The following is a 27,589-nucleotide window of genomic DNA, read 5'->3' on the forward strand; positions in this document are numbered from 1 at the left end:
GTTTTCTCAGAAACTATCATCTCTGAAAAGCCTCGTTCAGACCTTCCCTGGTCAGACCACAAGCTCCTAACTGGCCAATGTGTTCAGTGAGATATGCTGGTACTTAGTCTCCACAAAAATATACTGTTCCTTGAACTTTCCACATTCTTTTTCTCCTTCAGCCCCTTCTGTCTTAACTTCCATGGTGTTTCCTCTGCCTAGGCCAATCTTCTCACCGTCTACCTGCCTTCTTCCACACATGCTTCAGGTCTCCACTCAACTATCCCTCCAAGGTCCACCCAGTATCCATTAGTCAGGTTTATTCTCCCATTTCCCTATCCTTTTACAACACTTATTGTAATTCATAATACTGTATTTACAATTTTTAAGTTTATTTATTATATATCTCCTCTTCTAAAACACACAATTCATTAGGGCAGGGATTATATCTTTTTTTGTTGTTGTTGTTCACTGCTTTAACTAAACAAAGAGTCTGGCACACAGATGTCCCATTATTATTAAGTCAGTAATAGAACAAATGAATGGCAATTCTCTGCCTGCACCATTTTGTCTTACAGCTTCCAGGTTTGAGATGTCTTTAACCATGTTCTTAATTCCACTTCAGACTATTTGTCTGGCAAACACTTGCTCACACACACGCAAAAAAACTGACAGATTGCTTTCAGACTTCCTGACAATTTGGCCTCTTATTCCCATAAAGAATTGTTAACTTCCTCATTTGGACATCCTCGGTACCCAGCACATACTTCTATTATAGTGCTTATAAATTTTTATTGCACTACTTTGACTACACGTCTTTCTTTCTCATTTGATGGTTACTTGAAATTAAGAATCATGTCTTATTTTTGGTTCTTCAGCAACTACCTCATTCAATGTTTATCAAGGATGAACAAAAATCAAATATGGATTAATATTTTCTTGATGTTCCTAAATCATTATTCAGACCACTAATTACAATTTCCTTTTACCTTTAAGATATTTAATCAGGTTAATAATTTAATCAGTGGATTTCAGTCAATATAAAAGACCAGTTGTGGTGTCCTGCCTCTGAACCAAATAACCCAATTCTTAAGTATTTGAATATATCTTATACAGTTTTTAAATATCTTCTTTCTTCCTGTTAAGACTAAGCTATTCTTGCTACATCAATTCTCTTATCAATAATTTTCTCTGTTGTTTCTAATTTCCTCCATTTAAAGAAATCTATAGATGACTGAGCTTGTTAACATTTTGAATTAAATGAGCATAACTATATTCTGAAAGGATTTGAGATCTAAGGTGCTCAAGCTGTCATGCCTAGACCTTGAGAAAGAAGATTTGGTATCTCAGAGGGTTTTGTGTTCTACCTCCTAGTTCTCAGAGGGAACAGGTAGGCTATATAGCATAATGAAGGTTGGTAAAAATGCAAAAACATATGCAAAAGTATAATTTTTTTCATAATATACTAAATATAATTTGATCTAATTTCTTGACTTTTATTGTTACGCATGACAATATTATTTAATGAATCTTCTGTGTGTATGCTGAAGATACAAATTCTCCCATATTAGAATCCATTCTGTGTGTGGCTTCTGCTACTTCTTTCAGCTCAATGATAAAATCCAAATCCCATTCCCTAGTCCCCATTATCATCACCACTATCAGTCCCCTCATACTCAGAGCGATTATCTCCGTCAAGTTTTCAGATTGAAAGACTGAGCCAATGTCACCACCTCATTATTTTTGTTTTTACATCACCTTTTACTGCAACCAGAAGTTCTCTTTCATCACTTCTATTATTTGGTACCCACCCCCCAACCCAACACCACCACTCTGATTCTAATTTTGGACTGAAGCTACCTAGAGAGTTTTAAATATTACACAAAACCTTGGACAGACCCAGCAAAAGTGTATATAATGTATCTTCTGTTAAAAATCATTCTAATATTTCATTCATTTGAACAATTATTTTTTAATAAGTACTTATTATGCTTAGCAGTTTTTTTGTTTTGTTTTGAGAATTAATTTACTCTATACCACATCCTGAATTCAAGAAAGTGGTATTTTATATTTCACTAACTTTATAAAAGAAGACAATACTATCTTCTCAAAAAAAAAATTCCTATCGCTCTTAGTTGGACCTATTTTTTCTTTGATTCTTTGCATAATAACATTTCATTCATACTTAGATAATTCTTATAAGCTTTTTAAAAAAATATAATTTGGACACTCATTTTATCCTCCTGCCTGGAGTAACTAAAGCAACGTGGGGACAGGGACTCTGACTTGATCATCTTTGTATTCCCTGCATCACCCAAAGAAGTAAAATAATAGGCATTTAACAATTATTTGAGGCATTGAACAGAAACACCTGACACTCATAAATGCATAAAGTTACTTTATTTTAAGTATACATATAATTTTGAAAAATATAAATGCTAAAATATCTCATCTTCTTCATCTCTTAATTCCATAAAAGTCACAATAGAAAGCTTCATAAAACTGTAAAATACTATGTTATAGGAATTTTAGGATTTATATTGGAAAAAGTTATTAGTAATATATTGAAATGTTTTCTGTTCTTTATCATTTTGTTCCACCATGTTGATCTACTTCATTTAAAATAAAAAGATGCATCATCTCTCTCTCCAAAGTTAATAAAGACTTAAGAGAATAAAAATAAGAATATCTGAAAGTGCATATTGATTCTGAAAAGTAATGTGTACGAATATGTACCAGCCATGAAAATGGCTAAAAAGAGGCAACTATTCACTCTTTTCACATTGTAGGACTGGGACAAAGTTACTTCCGGCTCTAAAAGTTTCACTGGATGACTTTAGCCCTGAGTTGCAATATTTGCCTAGGAAACAGAATTCTTGCTTTTTATACGTACCCATAGAGCACAATGAAATGAGCCAGGAAATTGGACATATCTAAATCTCTGGTCAAAACACAACTTGACTGGTTAGCATATTACAAAACTTTTTTAAAATTTTAGGCTGCAATGAAGCTCAATGAAATCACCTGAAAACTCATGGCCTTTCAGATAGTGAAGTGCTATAAAATATCACTTGATTGTACCCAGCCACTTAGTGCCACTGGGCTTCATGCTCATGCTGTGAAGAGCAGATGTGAAATATCATGAAATATAAATCAGAAAATCTCAGGTTCCTGCACCAAAATCATTAAGTAGTATGAAAAGGATTGAAGAAGGCTTTGTCCCACCCCTGAACAATGTCAACCTCTGTAATACAACTCAAATTATTTCATTTTGTTTTTAAAATATAGTCAGCAGTCAATACATTTCAAGTACTTTAACACAGTTAAAAAAGGAACCAAAAAACTCGGAAGACAATCATTCTCTATTAAACACCAGTATATAGTTGATAAAAGATTTACTCTGTATGGGTTGGTGCATGAGCATAAAATACACGCAAACTGAATTACAGACAGCAGACAACTGTTTTTTCCTCCTCTCTTGGAGGTGGAAGGCTGAGGAGAGAGGTTTTTGTTTTCCTACTTCTTAAGTCAGTTAAGTCCTCTCCCCAGCCCCACTCCTCAACCTTGATTGGGAGAAAAGGCAGGGACATTACTGCCCCGGCACATAAAACAAGTAGAATTCCAAGTATTCATTTCACACAGAAGAGAAGATGACTTTTATCAAGGAAAACAGTGTGTCCAAGATATTTTTCTCCCAAACACAAAACCAGATGCATTTTTGCTCTTTTGATAAGGCAGACGCTTGACTTAGTCATCGCTTTTCTTCCAACAGTGTTTCTGCAACCACAGCCAGGACTTTCTGGTTAACAACTCTAAGCGGACTTTGTCTTTATCTTTTGAATCCTTTATCTCCGCAAGTCACATTATGGAGAAAAGGGAGAAACACTTATAAAAAAATGTACTGTTGTAATCTGTGTCCAGTTTGCATAGAAACAAAACCACCGCCAAATCTGGTTCACTCTTAGGCAATGGGTAAATTTAGCTAAGATACTGATAATTTGGTGTCACCAGGTAAACCTCAGGTTTTGCTTGTTAGTTTGGTTAACTACTTCTGTTCCTTTGAAACTAATGACATTTTAAACACTTCCCTGGGTTCCCAGAATATTGAAAGGATTTGGTATTAACTGTTTATTTAGCAAATGTAAGGTACTATTCTGTGTTCATGTCATAAATATCAATATGGATCATAAACAGAGGTACACATAGGTTTCACCTCTACTCACAGGCTGACATGATGAGTTAAGGTGCTTCAGGAGTTCTTTGATAGGTATAGAGACGGGCATGAACCAGAGATACTTGATTCATGATCAGAAAAAAAAGTTTTATCTAGAGCTTTTATAAAAGTAAACAAAAGTACCTTTAACTTAACAAGATCACAGGTAAGCTGAAACTATACATGGTTTTTAAACAATTTATTGATGCTTCTGTGAGTAAAGAAAAAGGGAAAGTCTTCTTATACTGGTTTATATTAGGGTAATAGAAAGCTAGATAGTACAGAATAATCATTTTAAGGATAGCCCTAAATACAAATGTGAAGCCAGAATTTGACAGGTGAGGTTTTAACACAATAACATATAATTTGCCACTATTATTTTAATGAAAAAACTGGGGTCATTATTGTCTAATTTGTATAAATTAAAAGTTTTAGGAGTATCAGTTACTGTAAAAGTAACAACTAACTCAGGATAATAACATTTTTGTAATCAAAATTACAAGGAGACAGAATAATAATTTAAGTAACATAACAATGAGTGGGAATCAATAAGTGCATATTATCAAACCAACAAATGTGGTTTCATTCTGCTTCTAGTATAACCCTCAACAACTGGTTATAGTTAGGATATATCACAGTTGTGGTTATATGAATTCAAAATTATAATTTTAACATTTAAAATGTTTTTTAACATACATTCACAATATGTAATGTATCATATTAAAAACAACCTTTAAATATCATGTTGAATTTGGTTAATAAACGTCTAACTTTCAGTGTGGTACTTTGAAATATACATACATATATGTACACTAATGTGTTCTAAAAGTCCCACTTACAAAGAATAATTGCCTTTGCTTCCTGAAAAAGTGCATGAGAGTACCGTTACACTGTACTCTGCAGCTCTGTAATCCCGTTACATTTTATAGACATGTAAATGGGCTATTAATACTCCCATGAATTTTATATTGCATGTACGAGCTATTATATCAATTATAATGACTGATAGCTGGGAAATAAACTATATTTACTCTCATTTTCATATGGACAGACTTCTTGGACCCTTAATGGATTTTTTCATATGTGGTTTGGGTTTTATGAAAACTGGCACAAGAGACTCAATGACTTTGCCCTCTGCCTACCGTCACTCTTTTGCTTTCTAACATTGCACATATATGCACCAACCATGGCACAGAGCACATACACAAACACACAAATATTTCAAAATGAGAAAATGTCTAACAATACTGCATAGGACATTGACGTGGTCATACAATCAGCATCTGCACACAGATGCTACTATTATCAGAACATCGGTTCTTCTCATGACATAGGAGTTTGTCTCTTCTCCCTCAATCTCCTTCATAGAACAGTTAAGTTTCTTTTAAAGAAAGGGAAAAATTGATGCTTAGAAACATGGTGCTTTTAATCTGATCTTGCCTTCTGGCTTACCCTAGAGATTGTGTATTTGTGTGTGTAGGTATGTGTAAAAATCACATTATATACAATACAATTTTTACAGAAAGCCTGGCAGCTACAAATAAGAGGTAGAACTACTCAAAACTATGTTTCCTGCTGCAGGAAAAAATTCATTTTCTTTACAGTAATTAAAAAAAAGTTTTAAAAATTGACAAAAAATAAGTTGCAGGTTAGGCCCCATAATTTAAACAACAAAATCTAGGAAGAAAAATATTCTTCAATGTACTCAACAGATAAGTTCATTAAAGGGTTAAAAAAAGTTGCATAGGAAAAAAGGGACATTCCAGCACTTGCTACAATGATGGCAATGGTTTCTCTATAGGGAGTAAAGTACCTTCAGGTTTTTCTTCTTTTGATAACTCTAAGATTAGGGTTTACAAGCAAGAGCAAGTTAAAATAGCAGCACTTTTTCCAGTCCCGGAGAGCTCTATAAATGAGAAGGGACTCTGTCTGGAGGTCAAGGTTTGCTCTACCAGACAAAGACAAGCCAGTAAGCACAGCCCCAAAGCTAAAGTTTTAAGTTCTTTCAATATTTTCATGTTATAAAATCCTTAATACTTGCATCCTCTGCTTAATAGAGGCAAAGGGCAGGGTCTGTGTGTGTCTGTGTCTTGAGTGACAGAAGAATTTGGTTATCAGAGGACACATCTGAAAGTTTAAGAACAAAAGGGGTATTCCTCAGATGCTGTTTTTAAGGAACGGTGCACTATTGTCTTGATTGTATCTATGCAAGAGAGAAGCAGAGAGAGCGCTGTATTATTTGGCCTGTGACCAAATACTGAGACAAAATAAAAGTTAAAAAATAAACAAACAGCCAAACAAAAACCAACGACATTAACAACAAATGTCAGTTTTAAGAAAGACAAACAGGTTACAATGTAGTTTCTGTTCCCTTGCTCCTCCAGAAATAATCATTGTCTTCAGGCTCAAGTTCTATTCTAATCTGAGGCACAACTTTTACTGGAGTTCTAGGAGGACTAGAGAAAAAGGAAAAAAAAAAAAGTAGTAAGTAAATCAGATTTCCTTCATCGTCTGTCAAATGTTTATGCATTGTATAGAAGTCAAGTATGTCCTTCCTTGTTCTCTTTTAATACTTATATTCTCTTTGTGTATTAAAAACAAACACTTTAAATGGGATGAAGGTTATCAGTAGAGTCAAGAAATTCAAGTAAAAAAATTTCAAAGATCCCATACCTAGAATAAAAACAATAAAAACAACAAACACAAAAGGAAAAGAGGTACTACCATGTGGGTAATGCTGTCAGAAATTAAACGACAAAAAGACTGACATAACAAAAACATTCAGAGATTTCAGAAAATCGAGTAGAACCTGAAATCTCTGGAACTTTGTTAAGAGGGAAAGAAACCACTGGAGAAGAACTGTCAGAAAGTGCCAGTTACACCCCTTCAAATCAGGGATGATACTGAAATTAAAAGAGCTAATGTTGATCCTGGGTTGTAACTTAATGATACTGAAAGATTCCCTTATTTGTAAGAGTAAGTAGGTCTCTTAGAATGCTTTCTACTAGTAAAAGCTGGAGCAAGTTTTGGTCACTGGGTAATTTATTTAAGAGAAATCACAGAGAGGAAGGAGAACAAGAAGTTATGTCAATAACCCACCATTAACTACATTTGTGTGGGGCAATTATTCCACAGAACAACATAAAATACTGGGCTGTCCTTTACCTTGGCATACCGAGTGACTGAAGGAAAGGAATTTTATCAGCATGATGTGTGGCGTTCAAGGAATGTTGGTGATCTTTCTCCTGGAAAATGAAAGTTTTAAAAAACGTAAATAGTAGGGCTATGGTGAAGTATAAAACAAAAATCTTCACAAAATTGATGCATCTTCCATAACTGGTAAGAGTAAAAAGACAAGTTTAGGCATTTCAACAAAAAATGTATTAAGCTAAGACTCTAGTGTGATGAAGACAAAATCACTTCGTTTCCTTTACGTTAGGTTTTCTGGGATGGATCACTGCTATCTTGTCAGTGAGAAGAATAAAAAGCAAATCATTTTTAGAGGGTGACAACATTCTCTTACTGTCTAAGGCTTGCTTTTGGATTTCTTTCCATCTTCAGCATTCCTAAGTTTGCCTGCTGTTGTTGTTCATAAGGAAAAAAAAAAAGATTTTCTTTGAGGTACTTACTCATACTGCAACACTACTTCTATCAGTTCTGTTCTTTCATCATGGATTATAAAGATAAACATGACATTAGGAAACATTTCAGCCAAAATGCTCAAGTGTATTTTGTTTAAGTAAACTTCTAATATCATATCAACTTGCAATGTATCCTTTAAAAGGGGTTTTGAGAGGATGAAGGGCAACTGGCACATAAACTTTTTCCATGAGCTTCAAATTCTGGCTAGTGATTTTTTAAAACTAGCTTTTACATTTATCTATAAGGGGCTATACCAGGTTATGATGCCAACAGAAGATATGCATGTTAAGTACATGTATGTCAAAGTGTGCTTTTGCTATTAATGCTCCACAGATAAAAAATGAAGTTGGAACATGGCTTGAGGAGCTTAAATTAAAAAAGAAATTCATAACCAAACCCCATTAAGTTAGCAGAAATTAGCCTCGGTTACAAGTTATAGGTTACAAACTGGACACCAAAGGTAAGACTGCTTTAGTTCTTGGTTCTTTAAATCCAGGCTGGTAGCCAGCCTCCAAGATGGCTCTCAGTGATCCCTGTCTCCTGGTATTTATGAATTTGTGTAGTTCTTTCCCAGTGTTAACAGTGTGGGGCTGCATAACCATCAGAATATGACAGAAGTAATGGTCTGTTACTTCTGAGATTCAGTTATAAAAGACTGCAGCTTCTGTCTTGGTTTCTTTCTCTTTTATCACTGGCTCTGAGGGAGGCCATGTCATGGGCAGTCCTACAGAGATACCCACAGGTAAAGCAACAAACGTCATGCCAAGGGCCCCATGAGTGTGCTTTTGGAAGCAGATCCCCAGCTCCAACCAAGTCTTCAGAGACTAAAATATTTAATGGGAACCTTAGTGGGTGGATACCTATGCTGTCAAGAATATCTGTTATAGAGATTTGCAGAAGAAAAAACAAAACCTGGTCTGTTCTAGAATTCATGTGTTTCCTTATAGCCTTAGCACAAATGGCTTCATTTTGCTTTGGTTTGGTCTGTTGGGGCCTAGTGCATGAGCTTAGTTCAAAACAACGGCCTCTCAGAATTTTGTTCAAAAAGATTCCCCCTTTTTAACCAAATTCATTTCCTCTTGCCTAGAGACCATCAATCTTCAGATGATCATGCAACAAAGGTTCCAGCCAGTTCCAGGTGAAGACACCGCCCTGGCCATCAAGAAGCTACCCTGCCTTCATTAGACTAAGAGCAGGGTGAGAGTTCAGTGATCCCCAATAGGTAGGGAGTATGCCCCAAGCCAGAATGAAGCAGTTACAGAAAAAAGACCATCGGTCCCTCTGCCTCCCATGAAGATTTAGGGAGATCACATCTCTCCTTGAGGAGATGAGGCAGGAAAACAGGGTCTGGAGGCATGGAACATAAGGCCTATTCACACTTTGGCTATGACAGGAAATATCCTCTCCATGGGGCGTAGGCCAAGTAAATGAGTTTGTAACTTTACTTCATCCTCTTCATTTACATAGGGTGTACCCCAAGTAGAGGGTAAACTTCCAAAAATTTTGTAAGGGGGCCCCTGAGTCCCTATTCTTGGGCCCACTCCCACAACGGGGAGTATACTATAATTTTCAATACATCCTTTCATTTCTTCCTGGAAAAAAAAATAAAAAGTCTTCAGAGACTCAGCCCCAGCTGACAGCTTGACAGCTCTGACTGCAATCTCATGAGAGACTCTGAGCCAGAACCAAAATCAGCTGCCCCTGCATTCCTGAATGTCAGGAATTGTGTAAGAAAACATGTTTGCTGTTTTAAGCTGCTAAGATTTATGGTAATTTGTTACTCAATGATTGATAACTAATACACCCGTTATTTTTTATCAATAGACATTCATTCCAAACATTTCTTGATAACAGTAACCTCCTATTGAAGTCAAGGTGGTTTGGTAAAATAGAAATAAAAGCGTCTTAACTGTCTTTTTCTGTAACAGATCAGTGTACTCTGAAGGGCATGTGAATCTAAAAGGATGCATTTTCTTCAATGAGAACGCAAAGTAGAAAGTAGCTTGATGGCAATTGCTGCCTGCTATTGGGAAAGTCTGAAATGGTCACTGACATTACTAAATGGCCTGTTAATTCAATTACAGAAGAAAAAAATGTCACAAACCATTGCACCATAGCCACCAGCCTATCACCCTAGGAAGATCAGTGCAGTTATAACAATAATTTTGAAATAGCAAAAGGGAGAATGAAGAGATTAGAAAGCAAATGCATATAAGTTATATCTAGAAAGTTGTACTCATACTTTATGATTGCTAATTTAATCAAAATTAAATTTTTCCAAATTCTTAATATTAACAACTGATTTATTGATCACTGAGAGACCAATGATGCAATTTCTCTTTTGAGCTGATTTGATCACTAGTTAAAACCTAAGGAAGACAAACAGTGACAGTGATGTAGTATTATAAGCTGCAATTCAAAATACCAACAGGGAAAAAAAAAGAAAAATCAATTAAAAATGTGGTTATTAATTTAGCAGTTGGAAAAACTGGGGATGACTGGGGTAAGGGAAAAGACTACCAAATAAAAATGTAAAAGGTTATGGATAAAAAGAAGAGTGAAGCTTAGGGTATGTAAAAATAAAGTTTTATTATAATTAAGTGTAAATCTTCTCATAGAAAAAAGGAAAAACAAAATCGAGAGCAAGTTAATGCAGATGGCCATTCTAAAGTGTTTTCTCTGTAAGCGCAAATCATATTCAAGCAAGCATGCAAGAGGTTAGTTCTACTCACTGTCAGAAGGTTTGCTATCACTTAGGAAAGGTTGCTGTTCCATGATGTCCATTGGAATTTTAATACTTGGTACTTTTTCTGAGTATGGGCAGTCAGACTGTGAAAAAAATGTACAACAGGTTTTAGAATGTTTTTATTATACAGCCCTTCCTATCTGCTAGTGTCGATCAAACCGTTTTATGTAATCATTTACTTAATACTAAGGAGAAAAGCCCTATAATTACTTCCAGTTTGCTATCTTTTAACTGTATTCCTTCTTTCCCCCTCACATTTGTTTTCTACTCTTCTGAGTTAATGGTATTGAGTCCATCAAAGCTATAACTACACGAAATAGAGATCACTACAACTGAATTGTAAAGCTTTCTATCACTTAGACTCCCAATCAGCAATGTTTATGAGTTGTATCTGTGAAGCAAATGATCTCAATGCAAAAACAGATTAAACCTAGGAAACTTCCGAAGTTATAATATGGTCTTGAAATTCTTGTTTTGTTTATGCTGATTCCGTCTCTAGGAAAATCATGACCCATCTTTCCTTCTAGAACAAGTGACAGACTTTTTATATATCCACTATCAAGAAGCCTTCTATGTACACTAGAAAATAAACTTTCCTCTCTTACGCTAAGTACTATTTTATGGGTAAAGGTTCATTTCAATTAGCTTGTGCCAAAGATACCTGAAAATGTAAGCAAAACATAAGAAAATAAAATGTTTAAAAAGGTGTCTATGATGGTCAGATAAGCAGAGAATCATAACGGAAATGACAAAACCAGGCAGCTAATCATGGGACTGCTTAAAGAACAGGCTACCTAGCCCAAATTATAATAGATTACCACTTTGTTTCTTTTAAATGCATTATATTGATTCCAAGTCTATGTTGGGACTGAAAGACCCAATATATCTCATCATTGAAAGTACCAAAAAGATGATTTTTAGCTGAAAATAAAATGAGATTAATGGTAAAAAAATCTTAACATAAAGTCTATTACCTACATGGAAAATTCCTTTATGGTGACTCTAAAGAGGTTAATGAACAACAGTATCCTTTTAGAGAACTAAGACAATACATTCAACAAGCAAAAAAGAAAAAAAAAATAAACATGCCACACATAAACAATATTAACCTTAAATGTAAATGGACTAAATGCCCCAATTAAAAGACACAGACTGGCAAACTGGATAGAGTTAAGACCCATGAGTGTGCTGTATTCAGGAGACCCACCACCTGTTCAAAGACACACATAGGCTCAAAATAAAGGGATGGAGGAATATTTACCAAGCAAATGGAAAGAAAAAAAAAGAAGCAGGGGTTACAATCCCAGTCTCCAATAAAACAGACTTTAAACCAACAAAGATCCAAAAAGACAAAGAAGGGCACTGCATAATGGTAAAGAGATCAATGTAACAAGAAGAGCTAACTATCCTAAATATATATGCACCCAATATAGGAGCATCCAGATTCATAAAGCATATTCTTAGAGAACTACAAAGAGACTCCCACAAAATAATAGTGGGAGACTTTAACACCCCACTGTCAATATTAGACAGATCAGTGAGACAGAAAATTAACAAGGATATCCAGGACTTGAGCTCTGGACCAAGCAGACCTAATAGACATCTACAGAACTCTCCACCCCAAATCAACACAATATACATTCTTCTCAGCACCACATCACACTTATTCTAAAATTGACCACATAATTGGAAGTAAAACACTCCTGAGCAAATGCAAAAGAATGGAAATCATAACAAACAGTCTATCAGACCACAGTGCAATCAAATTAGAACTCAGGACTAAGAAACTTACTCAAAACAGCACAACTACATGCAAACTGAACAACCTGCTCCTGAATGACTACTGGGTATATAACGAAATGAAGGCAGAAATAAAGATGTTCTTTGAAACCAATGAGAACAAAGACACAACATACCAGAATCTCTGCGACACAGCTAAAGCAGTGTTTAGAGGGATATTTATAGCACTAAATTCCCACAGGAGAAAGCAGGAAAGATCTAAAAATTGACAGTCTAACATCACAATTAAAAGAACTAGAGAAGCAAGAGCAAACACATTCAAAAGCTAGCAAAGAAAAGAAGTAACTAAGATCAGAGCAGAACTGAAGGAGATAGAGACACAAAAAATCCTTCAAAAAAATCAATGAATCCAGGAGCTGTTTTTTGAAAAGATTAACAAAATACATAGACCACTAGCCAGAATAATGAAGAAGAGAGAAGAATCAAATAGGCACAATAAAAAATGATAAAGGGGATATAACCACTGACCCCACAGAAATACAAACTACCATCAGAGAGTACTACAAACACCTCCACACAAATAAACTAGAAAATCTAGAAGAAATGGATAAATTCCTGGATACATACACCCTCCCAAGACCAACTCTAGAAGAAGCTGAATCCCTGAATAGAACAACAAGAAGTTCTGAAATGAAAGCAGTAATTAATAGTCTACCAATCAAAAATGTCCAGGACCAGATGGGTTCACAGAAGAATTCTCCCAGCAGTACAAAGAGGAGCTGGTACCATTTCTTCTGAAACTATTCCAAACAATAGAAAAAGAGGGACTCCTCCCTAACCCATTTTATGAGGCCAGCATCATCCTGATACCAAAACCTGGCAGAGACACAACAAAAAAACAAAATTACAGGCCAGTATTCCTGATGAACATTGATGTGAAAATCCTCAAGAAAATACTGGTAAACTGAATCCAGAAGCATATTAAAAAGCTAATCTACCACGATCATGTTGGCTTCATCGCTGGGATGCAAGGCTGGTTCAGCATAGGCAAATCAATGAGCATAATCCATCACATAAACAGAACCAATGACAAAAAACACATCATTATCTCAATAAATACAGAAAAGGCCTTCAATAAAATTCAACAGCCTTTCATGCTAAAAACTCTCAATAAACTAGGTATTCATGGAATGTATCTTGAAATAATAAGAGCTATTTATGACAAACCCACAGCCAATATCATACTGAATGGGCAAAAGCTGGAAGCATTCCCTTTGAAAACTGGCACAAGAAAAGGATGTTCTCTCTCACCACTCTTATTAAACATAGTATTGTAATTTCTGGCCAGGGCAATCAGGCAAGAGAAAGAAATAAAGGGTATTCAAATAGGAAGAGGGGAAGTCAAATTGTCTCTGTTTGCTGATGACATGATTGCATATTTAGAAAACCTCACTGTCTCATCCCAAAATCTCCTTAAGCTGATAAGCAACTTCAGCAAAGTCTCAGAATACAAAATCAATGTACAGAAATCACAAGCATTCCTATACACCAATAATAGACAGAGAGCCCAATCATGAAAGAACTCCCATTCACAATTGCTACAAAGAGAACAAAATACCTAGGAATACAATTTACAAGGGATGTGAAGGACCTCTTAAAGGAGAACAACAAACTACTGCTCAAGGAAATAAAAGAGGACACAAACAAATGGAAAAACATTCCATGCTCATGGATACAAGAATCAATAAGGTGAAAATGGTCATACTGCCCAAAGTAATTTATGGAATCAATGCTATCCTCATCAAGCTACCATTGACTTTCTTCACAAAATTAGAAAAAACTACTTTAAATTTCATATGGAACCAAAAAAGAGCCCATATAGCCAAGACAATCCTAAGCAAAAAGAACAAAGCTGGAGGCATCACACTACCTGACTTCAAACTATGCCACAAGGCTACAGTAACCAAAACAGCATGGTACTGGTACCAAAACAGATATATGGACCAATGGAACAGAATGGAGGCCTCAAAAATAACGTCACACATCTACAACCATCTGATTTTTGACAAACCTGACAAATACAGGCAGTGAGGAAAGGAGTCCCTATTTAATAAATAGTGTTGGGAAAACTGGTTAGCCATATGCAGAAAATTGAAACTGGACCCCTTCCTTACATCTTATACAAAAATCAAGTCAAGATGGATTAAAGCCTTAAATATAAGATGTAAAACTATACAACCCTAGAAGAAAACCTAGGCAATACCATTCAGGACATAGGCATGGGCAAAGACTTCATGACTAAAACAGCAAAAGCAATGGCAACAAAAGTCAAAATTGACAAACGGCATCTAATTAAACTACAGAACATCTGCACAGCAAAATAAATTATCATCAGAATGAATAGGCAACCTACAGAATGGGAGAAAAGTTTTGCAATCTATCCATCTGACAAAGGGCTAATATCCAGAATCTACAAGGAACTTAAACAAATTTATAAGAAAAAAACAACCCTATCAAAAAGTGGGCAAAGGATATGAACAGATACTTCTCGAAGGAAGACATTTATGCAGCCCGCAAACATATGAAAAAAAGGTCATCATTGCTGGTCATTAGACAAATGCAAATCAAAACCACAATGAGATACCATCTCATGCCAGTTAGAATGGCAATCATTAAAAAGTGAGGAAATAACAGATGCTGGAGATGACGTGGAGAAATAGGAATGCTTTTACACTGTTGGTGAGAGTCTAAATTATTTCAACCATTGTGAAAGACAGTGTGGTGATTCCTCAAAGATCGCAATACCATTTGACCCAGCAATCCTATTACTGGGTATATACCCAAAGGATTATAAATCATTCTACTATAAAGACATGCACATGTATGTTTATTGCAGCACTGCTCACAATAGCAAAGACTTGGAACCAACTCATATACCCATCCATGATAGACTGGATAAAGAAAATGTGGCACATATACACCATGGAATACTATGCAGCCATAAAAAAGGATGAGTTCATGTCCTTTGCAGGGACATGGATGAAGCTGGAAACAATCATTCTCAGCAAACTAACACAGGAACAGAAAACCAAACACCACATGTTTTCACTCATAAGTGGGAGTTGAACAATTAGAAAACATGGATACAGGCAGGGGAATATCACACACTGGTGCCTGCCAGAGGGTAGGGGACTAAGGGAGGGATAGCAGTAGGAGAAATACCTAATGTAGATGACAGGTTGATAGGTACAGCAAACCATCATGGCACGTGTATACCTATGTAACAAACCTGCATGATCTGCACATGTATCCCAGGACTTAAAGTATAATAATAATGAAAAAGATGCCACATGCATTTACCTTTATGAGAATGTCAAAAACAGTAAGTCATTACAGTATTTCAAACATTTTCCAAAATAATAGCACTTATAGATGGATGAGTTGGCAGCCAACCCTTAATCACAGCCTACCAGGCAGATTAAAAAATGACTGTGAGTGGCTCAAAATGTTGGCAAGCCATAATTTTTACTATTTGTGCTCATAAATATTATATTATAGCTATAACCCCCATGTCCCCACGTGACTCCCTATATCCATGGGCCCCAAACCCTGTGACTAAGAAGTAAACTTAGGAGAACCACATTCCTAAGTGGAGCCCCTAAATAATGAGTTCAACACACAGAACATACTGCACAGATGTACTCCAAATTGCCTAGCTGGATTCACTGCTTAGGAACAAATGTATATGTTTGCTTGTTTGTTTTGGAACGGGTAGGATGAAGAGGAAGGGGAAAAAAAACAAGTATGACACTTTGGCTTCAAGAAATCTGTCGGAAATGGTAAATATCAATACAAAAAAACCCCACTTTAAATGAAATAGGATTTGTTGGAAATCATATCTAAGAACTGGAAGAAGTTCTAAGGAGTTCTTTCGATCCAACTTTTGTCACTAGAGAGCAGTACATTTAAAACATTCTCCAAAGTTGATATTTTACTATTTTTTCTTAAAAATCATTAGAGAGGGGGATTCCATAATCCCCCACCTCATACATTCATAATGTGTAGTGAACTTTAAATTTGATGTCCATGTACATAAGTTGACATATTTATTTTGGACAAAATACTGCTTTAATTATTTAATATTTCAGGCAGCCTTTTTTTTTTTTGGTCTTGAGTGGTCCAGAAATTCATTTCAAATTTTAATTTCTATTAAATGTATAAACACATCATTCTTTGGACTATTCCATCTTAATCTCTGCTGTAGTTTAAACACACTCTTTTTCTGTCACCATTGGAAACAAAATCTATACACCTGTTCTCATTGTAGATGGACGATGACAGTCATAAAGCTCTTTTCACCTCTTTTTCTCTTTAGCTAAATGTGCCTCATGCATTAAGCCTTTTTCTTATTGAATCAATTTATGTGAAATCCAATTCTGTCTCTTGCCTTCTTTCATTGTACCATTTCCAAGTTCTACAAAAATAATACAATCAGACAGCCTGACCAGCTGGAAATAACCAGAGAGGCCTGGATTTGAGTTTTGGCTTTGCCATTATGGCTGTGTACAATTAGAAAAATGATTTAAATATATATGTCAAAGCCTCACCTTACATATATACAATTTTGTTAATCATACCTCAATAAAGCTTTAAAATTTTACAAAATATTTAACATTTCTCAGTCTAAATTTCCTCATCTGTAAAATGGGAACAAAAATAAATACTGTGATAACAAGCTATTGAGACAATTAAGGATAAGGTATGCAATGATCAATCAAAGTTATCAAATACTAAGTAGAAACTAACAATTAACAATATTCCTACTTTAGAATTGGTAATGATGCACAAAAAGTCGTTTGTGATACTGCACTGTGTAAAATCCAGAGCAAATTTTCAAATGGAAAACATTATTTTGGCAATCTTTTCAAAAGGCTACTGGAATAAGGTGTGTGCACGTGTTAAAGTAAACAAATCCCAGTTTTTCTCCTAGCACTGATTACAGATCCCTACTGGAGAATCTGTACTTCTGTGAGCTGGTCTCCTAAAGAAAAAATTGGGCAAAATTTTACTTCTCAACTTAATCACCTAATTGGAGGAGGACCCTCTGGACTATGACACTAACCACTATATGTAAAAAGACCCCAAACTCCAATTCCCTTTTCTTTTTATTGAAGAGCTACAGAAAAATAATGCTAAATCATATTAGTATAAATATAATGCTATTATTAATGTAACAGCATAGAACTTTGGTGGAGAGCCTACTCAAATAGATTCATAGATTATACAAAGTGAGATCATCGACATCTATCCACATTAGGCTTAAAATTACATAAAATTGAGTTATTATCTCAAATATAAGCCCTGAATTATTAATAGAAACCAAATACATTTTATAGCATTACTCAGCAAACTTCCTTTATGAGATCAGAACTTTTTTAATGTGGTGGATTTTAAAATTTTTTAGAAGTCATTATTAGTCATTATGTCATTATTAGGGTATTAATGGTTACAGAAAGACTTCAGAAAACATAAAAAACCAAAGAGAGAATATAAAGGGCAAAGGGATGTGAAATGAGTAAAATATCACATGTCCAGATAAACATTCTTAGAACTCAGCCCTCCATTTCACATCAGGTATAAAAAGGGACAATTTTCACATTTGTTTCTTTAACTAGCTTTCCTTTGGAATTTGGAAAGTTCCTTACATCATCGTTGTCACTGTCCAGACTTCCCTTCTTCTTTTTCTTTTTCTTCTCATCCTCCTTCTTTTTCTTGTCCTTTTCTGGAATGACATCATCGAGGAAGCTGAGGTCGTGCTGGGAGAAGAGGTAGTCCATGCCTTTTCTGACAGCTACAAGTGCCAAGATCTGAAAGAGCAAATATTAAAAGTATGGAAGAAACCATGCAGATGAAGTCACAGCAAGCACAGATACTCTCCTATCAAAGTCCACAGAAACCTTCTTTGTGTAAGGCTAGATAGAGTATGACAGACCTGATCTTGACGGTATGTACTTATACCAAGTGAACTCTCATAACTTTCTACATGGGGAAAGTTGTTTTATAAAAGTCTTAGTTGAAACTCATTTTGTTTTGTTCACTGAAATGCATGATCACATTCAATTAGAATTTTAATGTGAAAGGATTGTTTTTCAAAACCATTTCCTTCCATGTGAGATTTTAAATAAAATAGTTAAAAGTTTAAAGTCAAAAAATAGCTGACATATGATTTCTAAGTATTAAAAATTAAAAAGGTATAAAGGTTTTTAGCAATCAAGAAAATCTGTACGACACATAGAACACTGAGACATCTTCAAAGTATTCACAATGAGGTAGTATTTGAATATGCACAGACCATTTCATTCACTGGGCTACTTTAATCACCACCATTAACTGAATACTTAACATGTCCCAGACACTATATTAAACTCTTAGGCAATGTTATCTCATTTATTCTTCAAAACAAACCCCAAAAGTAGGTATTATTATTTCTGTCATACAGCTGAGGAAACTGAAGGTTAGAGACATGAAGTATGTTGTCCAAGATCCTTAATGTCTGTGAGGGAGATGAACCCAGATAATTGAATAATACAAAGGGCCCCAGTTGTCTACTTCCAAAACAAATATTCTTGACCTATGTATTTCTGGTTCTATGAATTGCTCTTGAAGAAGAACTTCTGAAGGTACATTAAGATACTTCTGAAGGTAGAATTAAGATATCTTTATTCTACATTAAAATTAATATGCAGCAAGTTATAGGCATCCTGACTTGCTTCAAATTAAGCAGTTGTCTTTATCAGCCTCATGCTCTCGATATGACAGTTTCCTCATCGCCTAGAGAAATAAATAACATCTGTCCTAACTTCTATTACAGAACTATTTTGTGACCAAATAAAAGTTCTGAAAAGACAAAAACACTTTAGAAAAGTGAAGCATTTTAAAATTATTATTTATCACAAGCAAAAAGTGATTTACTGGATATAATTCAAATGTATCCTGCTCTAGCTTCCATTTTCTTGGTTTCAGCAACATTTGTAGGTAGGCAGATGACACTAACAGGTAAATCTGAGTGCTTCTCATACTCAGTGTGCTTTTCAGTAAGTTAATATAGTTTTTTTTTTTAAAAAAGGAAAGAAAGACATAAGGCACCATTAAGAAAAAAAATCTGACCTAACAAATATGACTAGTATTTAATATCCATTTTTTCTTGCATCCTTGGGAGAAAAAAAATTTCAAACAACAAATACAAAAAATAAAATAATAATCCTGGCTAAGAGTAAGAGGATTTTTATAAAAATAGAATGTGGTAAGTGTAGGAAAATTCTGTTTTCAAACCTGCGGGGGGAGATAAAACAGACTCGAGGCTCCCTTTGTAACTTGTTTTAAGTGTACATAAATGCATTTTTTTCAAGAAGTGAAGAGTTATGGTAAAGTATAAAATTCAGTAATGAAGCCAAATACAAAATTTCTTTTTCTCTTCTTTCACTTGTGATTCAGAGTGAAACAGTAGTTGCTTTACCTTGTTTCTCATCATATTATGGCAAGGATAGTAAGTCCCACCTTATCTTTAAACTTAGCATTATGCAAACCACAAGAAATGTAAAAAGTGAACTTCTCACTCCATTTCTTCTAATGTACTGGATGAGTTCTCTCAAGATGCCAAGCACTTCTTTATTACTTGAACTGAAATGTCCTACACTCTTACTTAGATTAATTCTATTGTACAACATTTAAAAAGTAACTAACATGCACTGGTGTCTACTATGTGTCAGGCATTATGCTACACATTTGATAGTCATTTTTGATGCTCAGAAAAACAACAATGCAACCCCCATTTTACTGATGAATTAATAGTAGTTCAAGGAAGTTTACTGATGAGCATGAACCAAGGCCAGTATATGAACTCAGGTGAGCCTGATTCTAAGGTCCATCCTAGACAACCATAACCATGGGAAATGTAAATTACAACTGATCAAAGTGATGAGGTCAAAGCTGGAAAAATTTGGAACAATACATAAAAGACATGTGAGTCTTCCATATAACGATAACCACGATACCCATATAATCTCACAGGTACATTCAATTAAAGGAACGCCTACCATTACTGGAAAAATGATAGCAGCCACTGTTGACTTGAGGATCCATAGCAGGGCCAGACACAACACCTGCAGGAAAGTGAACAGGTGGACTCTGCGCAGGGGAACATGGCGCAGGTAGATAAAGTCAGGCTGATGCTTCAGAGGCATCAGAAGCAGCTTCAGACGATCCATGAACTAAGGAGGAAAGAGGAAAGGAGTCCAAATGCATTACTGCATTACATTTCCACTATGCCTAACTAATCATTACTGATTTATATTCTATAATTTAGGCAAGCAATGCCCTTTTCAGAGGACAAAGGAATGGTCAAGGAATGCAGAAATGTAGTCAAGCACACTAAAGCACAAGTCTTCAAATCTTTGTCATTATATTGTGGGAATGTTATGTAGATGCGTAAGAAAAAGCGGCCACTAAAGAATAAAGTCACAAAGCAAAACATAAATTCTAGGAGCTCATCTCCTAATTTCTATTTTTACTCTCTGAGTCTCAGGAAAGAGGATCTTTTGCCTATTTTAGTAATAATATGCTGAAGGAAGACATCTAACTCATGTATCTTACTCTGCCTCAGTTGTCTTATCTGAAAAAAAAGGAGATGATACTATGTATCACATATTAACACATTCGAGGAATGTTTTAAGGATATAAAGGAAGTATTCAACTTAAAAATGGGAATACATTATGTTTTCATAAATTCCATAGTATTTATCTGAGTGGCATACCTTGACTAATACACTCAGCAATCTATCACCATTTCTTTTCAGAGAAAAGCTATATGAATACTACAGTGAGTTTCAAGGTCAACATCTGAACCTAAGAGAGGCTATCGTATGGTCATGTATAAACAGCTATTGAAATAACTACTAAGCATCTGTGTGCCAGGTGCTGTGCTTCAAAGAATAACTGCCGAATGGACCTTGCCAGTGACAAACGGGAAGATATTCAAGAACCTATCACAGGATCTTTCAATGAAAGATGCTCAGTAAATAGCTATTGAATTGAATAATCATGCAATACGAACTCTGAAATAATATCTCTATTTTCTTTCTGGAGGGAAAGAAGTGCAAAAGTAAATCAGACCATCACAATCTTCTCTAGTGATTTCTTACTTAAAGGGTTTTCTTTTTCCCTCTAGAATTATTTTTGACTGGTGGGGACCTTCTCATTTATAAAGTTTGGGTTACAAAATTTCTTTACAAATTACAAAATTTGCTAAATCAAATCTCACCAAAACGGTTTAAACAAGGGAGAATCGAGAAAGAAAGAGAAAAGCCATTAGAGGCAACAGCATTGCAGAATTTAAGAAATCTACTAGCTAGACCCTGGTTGTTTTTCCCCATCATTACTATGTGGTTGATTTTTTCTTCTTTTTAATTAAATAAACATGCACTGAGTTTCAACCAATAAAGTCCCTAAAACACATAGAATTAAACTTCTGATCTAGACCAGGTCGTCAAGGACAAACAAAAATAAGAACTATTCGTCTGCGGGCCATTTCTGTTTCATATTTTTCCATTTTGGAAAATAAAGAATATTTACAATGGCAGGTAAAAATAAGATATTTTTACAAATTTATACTTCTCAAAAGTTTCATGAGCACAAATAAACTCACATTCATCTAGTCCAGTCTATGAAGAACCACCTTGTATTTTGTAACAAATATCCAAAAGATGATGAACTCTACTCAGCAGACCTAAACAGAGAAAAGTAAAGTAGCCTTTTCTCTCTTTGGTGGTCTGGCCACTTGCCCAGTTCTATCTGACTTTAAAACTAAATTAATCTGAATTTGATAAGCAAAAGCAAAGACTATTTTGAAGGGGTTCAAATAAATTCTTATGATGTTCACAGGACATGCAGTCTTTTCCCATTAAAATGTTACTAAGTGCTAAATAAAGCTACAGTTAACAAGGTGCCAGAAAACAGCATAAGTACTTCCAGTTTCCTGGTGCCAATTAAATTAAAACCCAACTGAAAGACAAAGTCCCTTACAAAGTTTTCCCTAATGATTTTTTTTTTTTTTTTTTAAAAGACAGGTTCTCACTATGTTGGTGAGGCTGCACTAAAACTCAGGTTCAAGTGAACCTTTCACCCCAGCCTCCCAAGGAGCTGAGACTAAAAGTGTGCACCACCGTGCCCAGCTGATAATGATTTTATTAAAAGTGTCAGTTTTCCCAAAGTTACGAATAGCTAAAGTTTTCAACAAAAGCAGTACATCAACCACATTGACTTTATTCTTTGGTTGGTAAAAAACTTTTGATTATTGATCATAGCCATGTGAAAAGCAAATCAATACCCTGTTCTTTGTATACAGTTAAGGCAAATGGATAAATACTATCTTGAAGACACACAGAAAGAGTTAGGTATCCTTCCAGAGACAGTAAAAAGGAGATAAAGATGGGTAAGGGGGAGGAAAAGAAAGATTATAGCCTCTCGCTTTCTTGGTTAAATGACTTTTAACAGCCTATTTCAAAAATGGGTATGTATGGTAACTTTTGCTAATACTGGCTAACTTGTCGGTTAAACCAGAAATGAAAAGCAGGTGAATGGTGAAGTGGAAAATAAATGCATTTTACAAACTCAGCAGTTAATAAGGATTAGCACTTTTCTTCAAAGATCTGTTACTGGACTATTCTTATTACTAGAAAAACACTACTGTACTTACATTGCTGTTCAAAAACTTACCTGCACACCATTAAGGGATGCTACTCCCATATACAGGAACACACCATAGAGTACAGGCATGGGTATAAACTAGAAAGAAAAAAAAAATTGGATAAAAGTTAAAAACGATAATAAGAAAAAAGAGGAATGAAGAGGAATCATTTAAATGAAGGCTAAATCTAAAACTAAAATATAGGATAGAATAACATAGTGACCTCTAACTAGTATGCTTTACTAGTCAATTGATGAACTTCTAAACTCTTTGTAAGAGAAATAAATGAAGAAGGGTAAAAAGGACTTTCAATTTTCACTGGATGCTTGTTTTTTTGTGAGCATGCATGACCTTACTAATCACTTTTTTTAATTAATGGAGGAAAAGTTCTGTTTCCCTTTACACTGAAAAGGAATGACTATGTAAACCAGAAGCTTATATGGACTGTGAGGTAGACAGAAATAGAGATATTAATAGATGGTTGCCTCACTCTTGAGACCAAGTTCCTTTCAATATAGTTTGTTGATTTTTGTCCTTAATAATTTTTGCCATATCATCTATCAGCTTGGTGTATATATGCCTCTTTCAATAAAATAAACATCAAAAGACTGTCCCCTCACTTCCTGCAAATATTATGAGAACTAACTAAAAAGAACACTCTTGAAAGGACCCTGGAGCACCTGGAAGCAATTAATTACACACATGGATTAATATACATCTTTTAAAACTGAATTAATACCTTTACATGCATTAACTAGCAAAAATATTTTATATTAATACAAAGTATTTTAACAAGGAGAAGTGATGACTGTAAACTATATCTATTCCTAGACCTTTGAAATGTCCCTAGTACTGAGGAAACTAAGCAAATCAAGGATGATTCTGTTTCTGGGAAGTCTTCTGTTTGAAAAACAAAAGGTTCTCAACCTTACAATTTGAAAAGAAGTTCAAGTAATTTCAGGATTTTTCAAAGCTAAAATACTAAAACCGCAAGTCAATTAAGGCCAATCTTACCAAATCCACATAAAGGAGGCTGTTGTAACCAGAAAACATAATATGGCTTTAGAGTAATTTTAAAAATACTGCACGTACTAAGCACAATTTCTATCAGCCTCTTCTTGTGATTGTCTAAAGTAATTCCCTATCTGAGACTCTTTGGCCACTATTCGAGAATGAGTAAATTCTAAAATGTGTAAGAAATATTTCCAATTTTTATTGGTTAGCCATAGGGATGCTTAAATTTATGTGAAATAAATATACATATATATATATATACACACACACACATATAAAATCAAATGCTTCTTCAAAAAAGACTAACAATTCTAATGTAGCTAATTTTGCTCTTGATGTCAGAAAAAAATAAAAGTGACATAGAATGTTGATGGGGGTAGGAGGGATGATGTTCCTGCTGGGGAAGCTGTAATACCTAACAGTCACCACAAAGAGGTGAACATATCACACTCAAGCCTCTTTTATTTCTGACACATGCCTTCATTTCTTTAGCAATGTACATGTTTCTATTCCTTGTGATTCTTGTGTATAGATGTACCACAAAGTAAAAAAATAAAACTAAGAGAAGGATCATTTCATAGCTTTGATTCATTTTTTAAACATCTTCCATTTTTCTTGTCATTTCATTTGTAATTTGGTGGGTGGGGGGGGTGGGGCGGCTGGAAGGAAAGAAAAGTAAGAAGGGAAAAGAGAAGTATAGTTCAACCATGGAAAACTAGTTAGAATTCCTGCAGTAGTTACTTTTTAATCTGGGTAAAGCATTTGTCTAGCTTGAAAGAAAGCTACCACAAAGGGACCATCCCTGGCCTCAACCCCATCCCTCAGCTAGGCTTAGCTAAATGTTTTTTCTAATGTGGTTCTACTGTCAAAGTGAAGGACACTTTTGCCTTGGTGCTTAGGTCCATTCTATGTGAATTTACGATTACAGATATCACCAAATCTACAACAAAATAAAATCAGAAGGTGTCAGTGACACAGAATGGCATGGGTTGTGGGTAGAAAAATAGCTTTAGATATGAAGATGTTTTTTAAACAGTTATTCTTTGTCGAAAAGGAAATAATACATATAAAGAAGGCTATGAAGTTGACTTTGGGCCAATTTCAATGTCATAAAAATATATCTTTTGAAATTTGCCATTTTCCTTATGATAATGCAATACCTCATTAAAAATCTTCCAGTATGGAAACTTTGATGAAACTTGACAGAAATATTGGGTTAGACGATACTTTTTATTGGATTTAGTTCATGAGTCACAGGAGGCCAGTCTTTAAAAATTCATCACAAAATAATCATTTCTTGTAATAGAAATTTCTCAAAGGAGGAAAGAGAAGATGCATTTTAAGAAGATGGAACTCCATCTTAAGTTAAACCAGTATAATTTACATAATAATAGTAGGTAGATATTTTTATAAAGCAAGACAGGAATAATTAAAACATAAACAGCACAAAGCATACCAGGCTTACAGGCATATCAAGAACTGCCAAATGATAAAATTATGTAAAGGAAATTTTATAGATAACCAGTCATACCCAGAAAGCACAAAAGTAAATTATAAATAAGATTACCATACACGAAATCAAATATTGCTCCTACAAGCCGATGGAATAATTGAGATAAAATCAAAATAGCAGTTAACACATTCAGACCATGTCACCAAATTTTTCAAATTCTGGTGAACACAGTTCTACTCTTTTTCACTTATACCTCCCTTTGATGTGCTGATAGTATTTGAATATTTCCCAGAAGAGTCAACGAGAAAGGGTAAATTTAAAAATAAGGGTAGAGTATAGTTGTGCAACCAGAATTAGATAGGACAGTGAGATCTTCTAGCAGAGTAATGGTCATTGTGTGTGTGTGTGTGCACACGCATGTGTGTGCGTGTATGTGTGTGCGTGTGTGTGCACACATGTGAATGTACAACCCAGAATGAGATCCTGATTAAGAGCATGGGCACACAAATCAGACAGGCCTAGTTTCAAATTCTGGCCCTACCACTTCTGTAACATTGAGAAAATTATTAACTTTTCTTATCCTCAGTATTCTCATTCAAAAGAGGGTATGATAAAGACTATATCACATAAAATATGTAGTCCAGGGCCTGGTTCTGAATAGATGATAAAGGGGGTATTAATGTCATAATCATCACGAGGACCTGACTGACAAGTTGAGAAGCCTGCAACTCCCCCGCAGAACTCTCTTTGGTCCTCAGTGGTCAGGGTGGAAAATGGCAGGAGTACAGACCAAAAGAACGGCTGCAAAGGTCAGACTCAAAGCCCTGGTTTTATTTAAGTTCTATTATATTGCCCTTTCAGCAATAACAACTATATTCAGAAACATGTTATTCAAATAATATCCTAATTCCCTTAAATCTTGAAAATCTAAGCTGATAAGGAAGTACTGACTACTGACTTGCAATCTGGTTCCTAGTCATTGAAGAAACTGGAATGAGGTATGATGAGGAGTTTGTGAAAATGCTGTATTTATCTGCACATGAGAGGATTAGAAGTTGGATCAGGCCGGGCGCGGTGGCTCAAGCCTGTAATCCCAGCACTTTGGGAGGCCGAGACGGGCGGATCACGAGGTCAGGAGACCGAGACCATCCTGGCTAACACGGTGAAACCCCGTCTCTACTAAAAAAATACAAAAAAATTAGCCGGGCGAGGTGGCGGGCGCCTGTAGTCCCAGCTACTCGGGAGGCTGAGGCAGGAGAATGGCGTGAACCCGGGAGGCGGAGCTTGCAGTGAGCTGAGATCCGGCCACTGCACTCCAGCCTGGGCGGCAGAGCCAGACTCCGTCTCAAAAAAAAAAAAAGAAGTTGGATCAAAGAAGCTGAAGATCATCTCATGGAAAATGAAAGTGAATGAGTTCTTTGAGAGCAAGTACTATGTTTTGTTTTAAATGGTTGTAAACCCTGAGGGTTATGAGATTGGCTTTCATGTCAGAACTGTCTGAATTCACATTTTGACTCTATTATTTATGAACTTTGTGACCTGGCAAGTCATTAATAAATTTTCTTGTCTGTAAAATAGAGACAATTCTTTTGTAGGTGTCATTCATTGAAGGACTAAATTTTAAAAATCTGTGCTGAGCCCTTAATCAAATGCCAAGCTCAATAAATGGCAGCTACTGTTATCATCATCATCATCACCATCACCATCATCTCCGCCATTTTGCTTTATTTCCCTGGCACTGAACAAACAGACATATTGTGGCATATTGTAGAAGCTCAACAAACATTTTCCAAATACAAATTAAATGCTCTCCTGATTTTAGAACACTAAACAAATATTAAAGATAAATTTGACTACTCCTAATTAACTTGAAATAAACGATTTCAAGCAAGGGCAACAAAAGTAGCAGTGAACTTCACTTGATTCTTATTTCTTCAGACTTGCCAGAAAAATGGGAAAAGTAAGCTCAAGGAAGTGCCTTCCATCTTTTTGATGCTCTTTAGCCTCCTCTGGTTTCCCCATACAGAATACTCACTTACCAGGCAATATTTCTGCTGC

The 27,589-nt window shown here is 35.3% G+C and overlaps 1 protein-coding gene across 4 annotated transcripts in view; it reads right to left on the reverse strand.

The window, feature by feature from the left end:
• Positions 1-2,360: 2,360 nt before the first annotated feature.
• The window catches only part of SLC4A4 (solute carrier family 4 member 4), a 397,907-nt gene continuing 372,678 nt past the window's right edge, over positions 2,361-27,589 (reverse strand). For 2 of the 4 annotated variants that reach the window (XM_033214484.1, XM_033214483.1), the window contains exons 21-26: positions 23,094-23,162; positions 20,417-20,590; positions 18,026-18,187; positions 10,567-10,663; positions 7,358-7,437; positions 2,361-6,648 (exon numbers count right to left, since the gene is read on the reverse strand). In XM_033214484.1, coding sequence (XP_033070375.1) covers positions 7,394-7,437; positions 10,567-10,663; positions 18,026-18,187; positions 20,417-20,590; positions 23,094-23,162 — 546 coding nt within the window. In that variant the 3' untranslated portion in view covers positions 2,361-6,648; positions 7,358-7,393. The remainder of the gene's footprint in view (positions 6,649-7,357; positions 7,438-10,566; positions 10,664-18,025; positions 18,188-20,416; positions 20,591-23,093; positions 23,163-27,589) is intronic. The other 2 variants (XM_033214485.1, XM_033214486.1) reach the window with 2 other exon arrangements.

This window comes from Trachypithecus francoisi, unplaced genomic scaffold (assembly GCF_009764315.1).
Source record: "Trachypithecus francoisi isolate TF-2019V2 unplaced genomic scaffold, Tfra_2.0 Lachesis_group1, whole genome shotgun sequence".
NCBI classification, from domain to species: Eukaryota; Metazoa; Chordata; class Mammalia; order Primates; family Cercopithecidae; genus Trachypithecus; species Trachypithecus francoisi.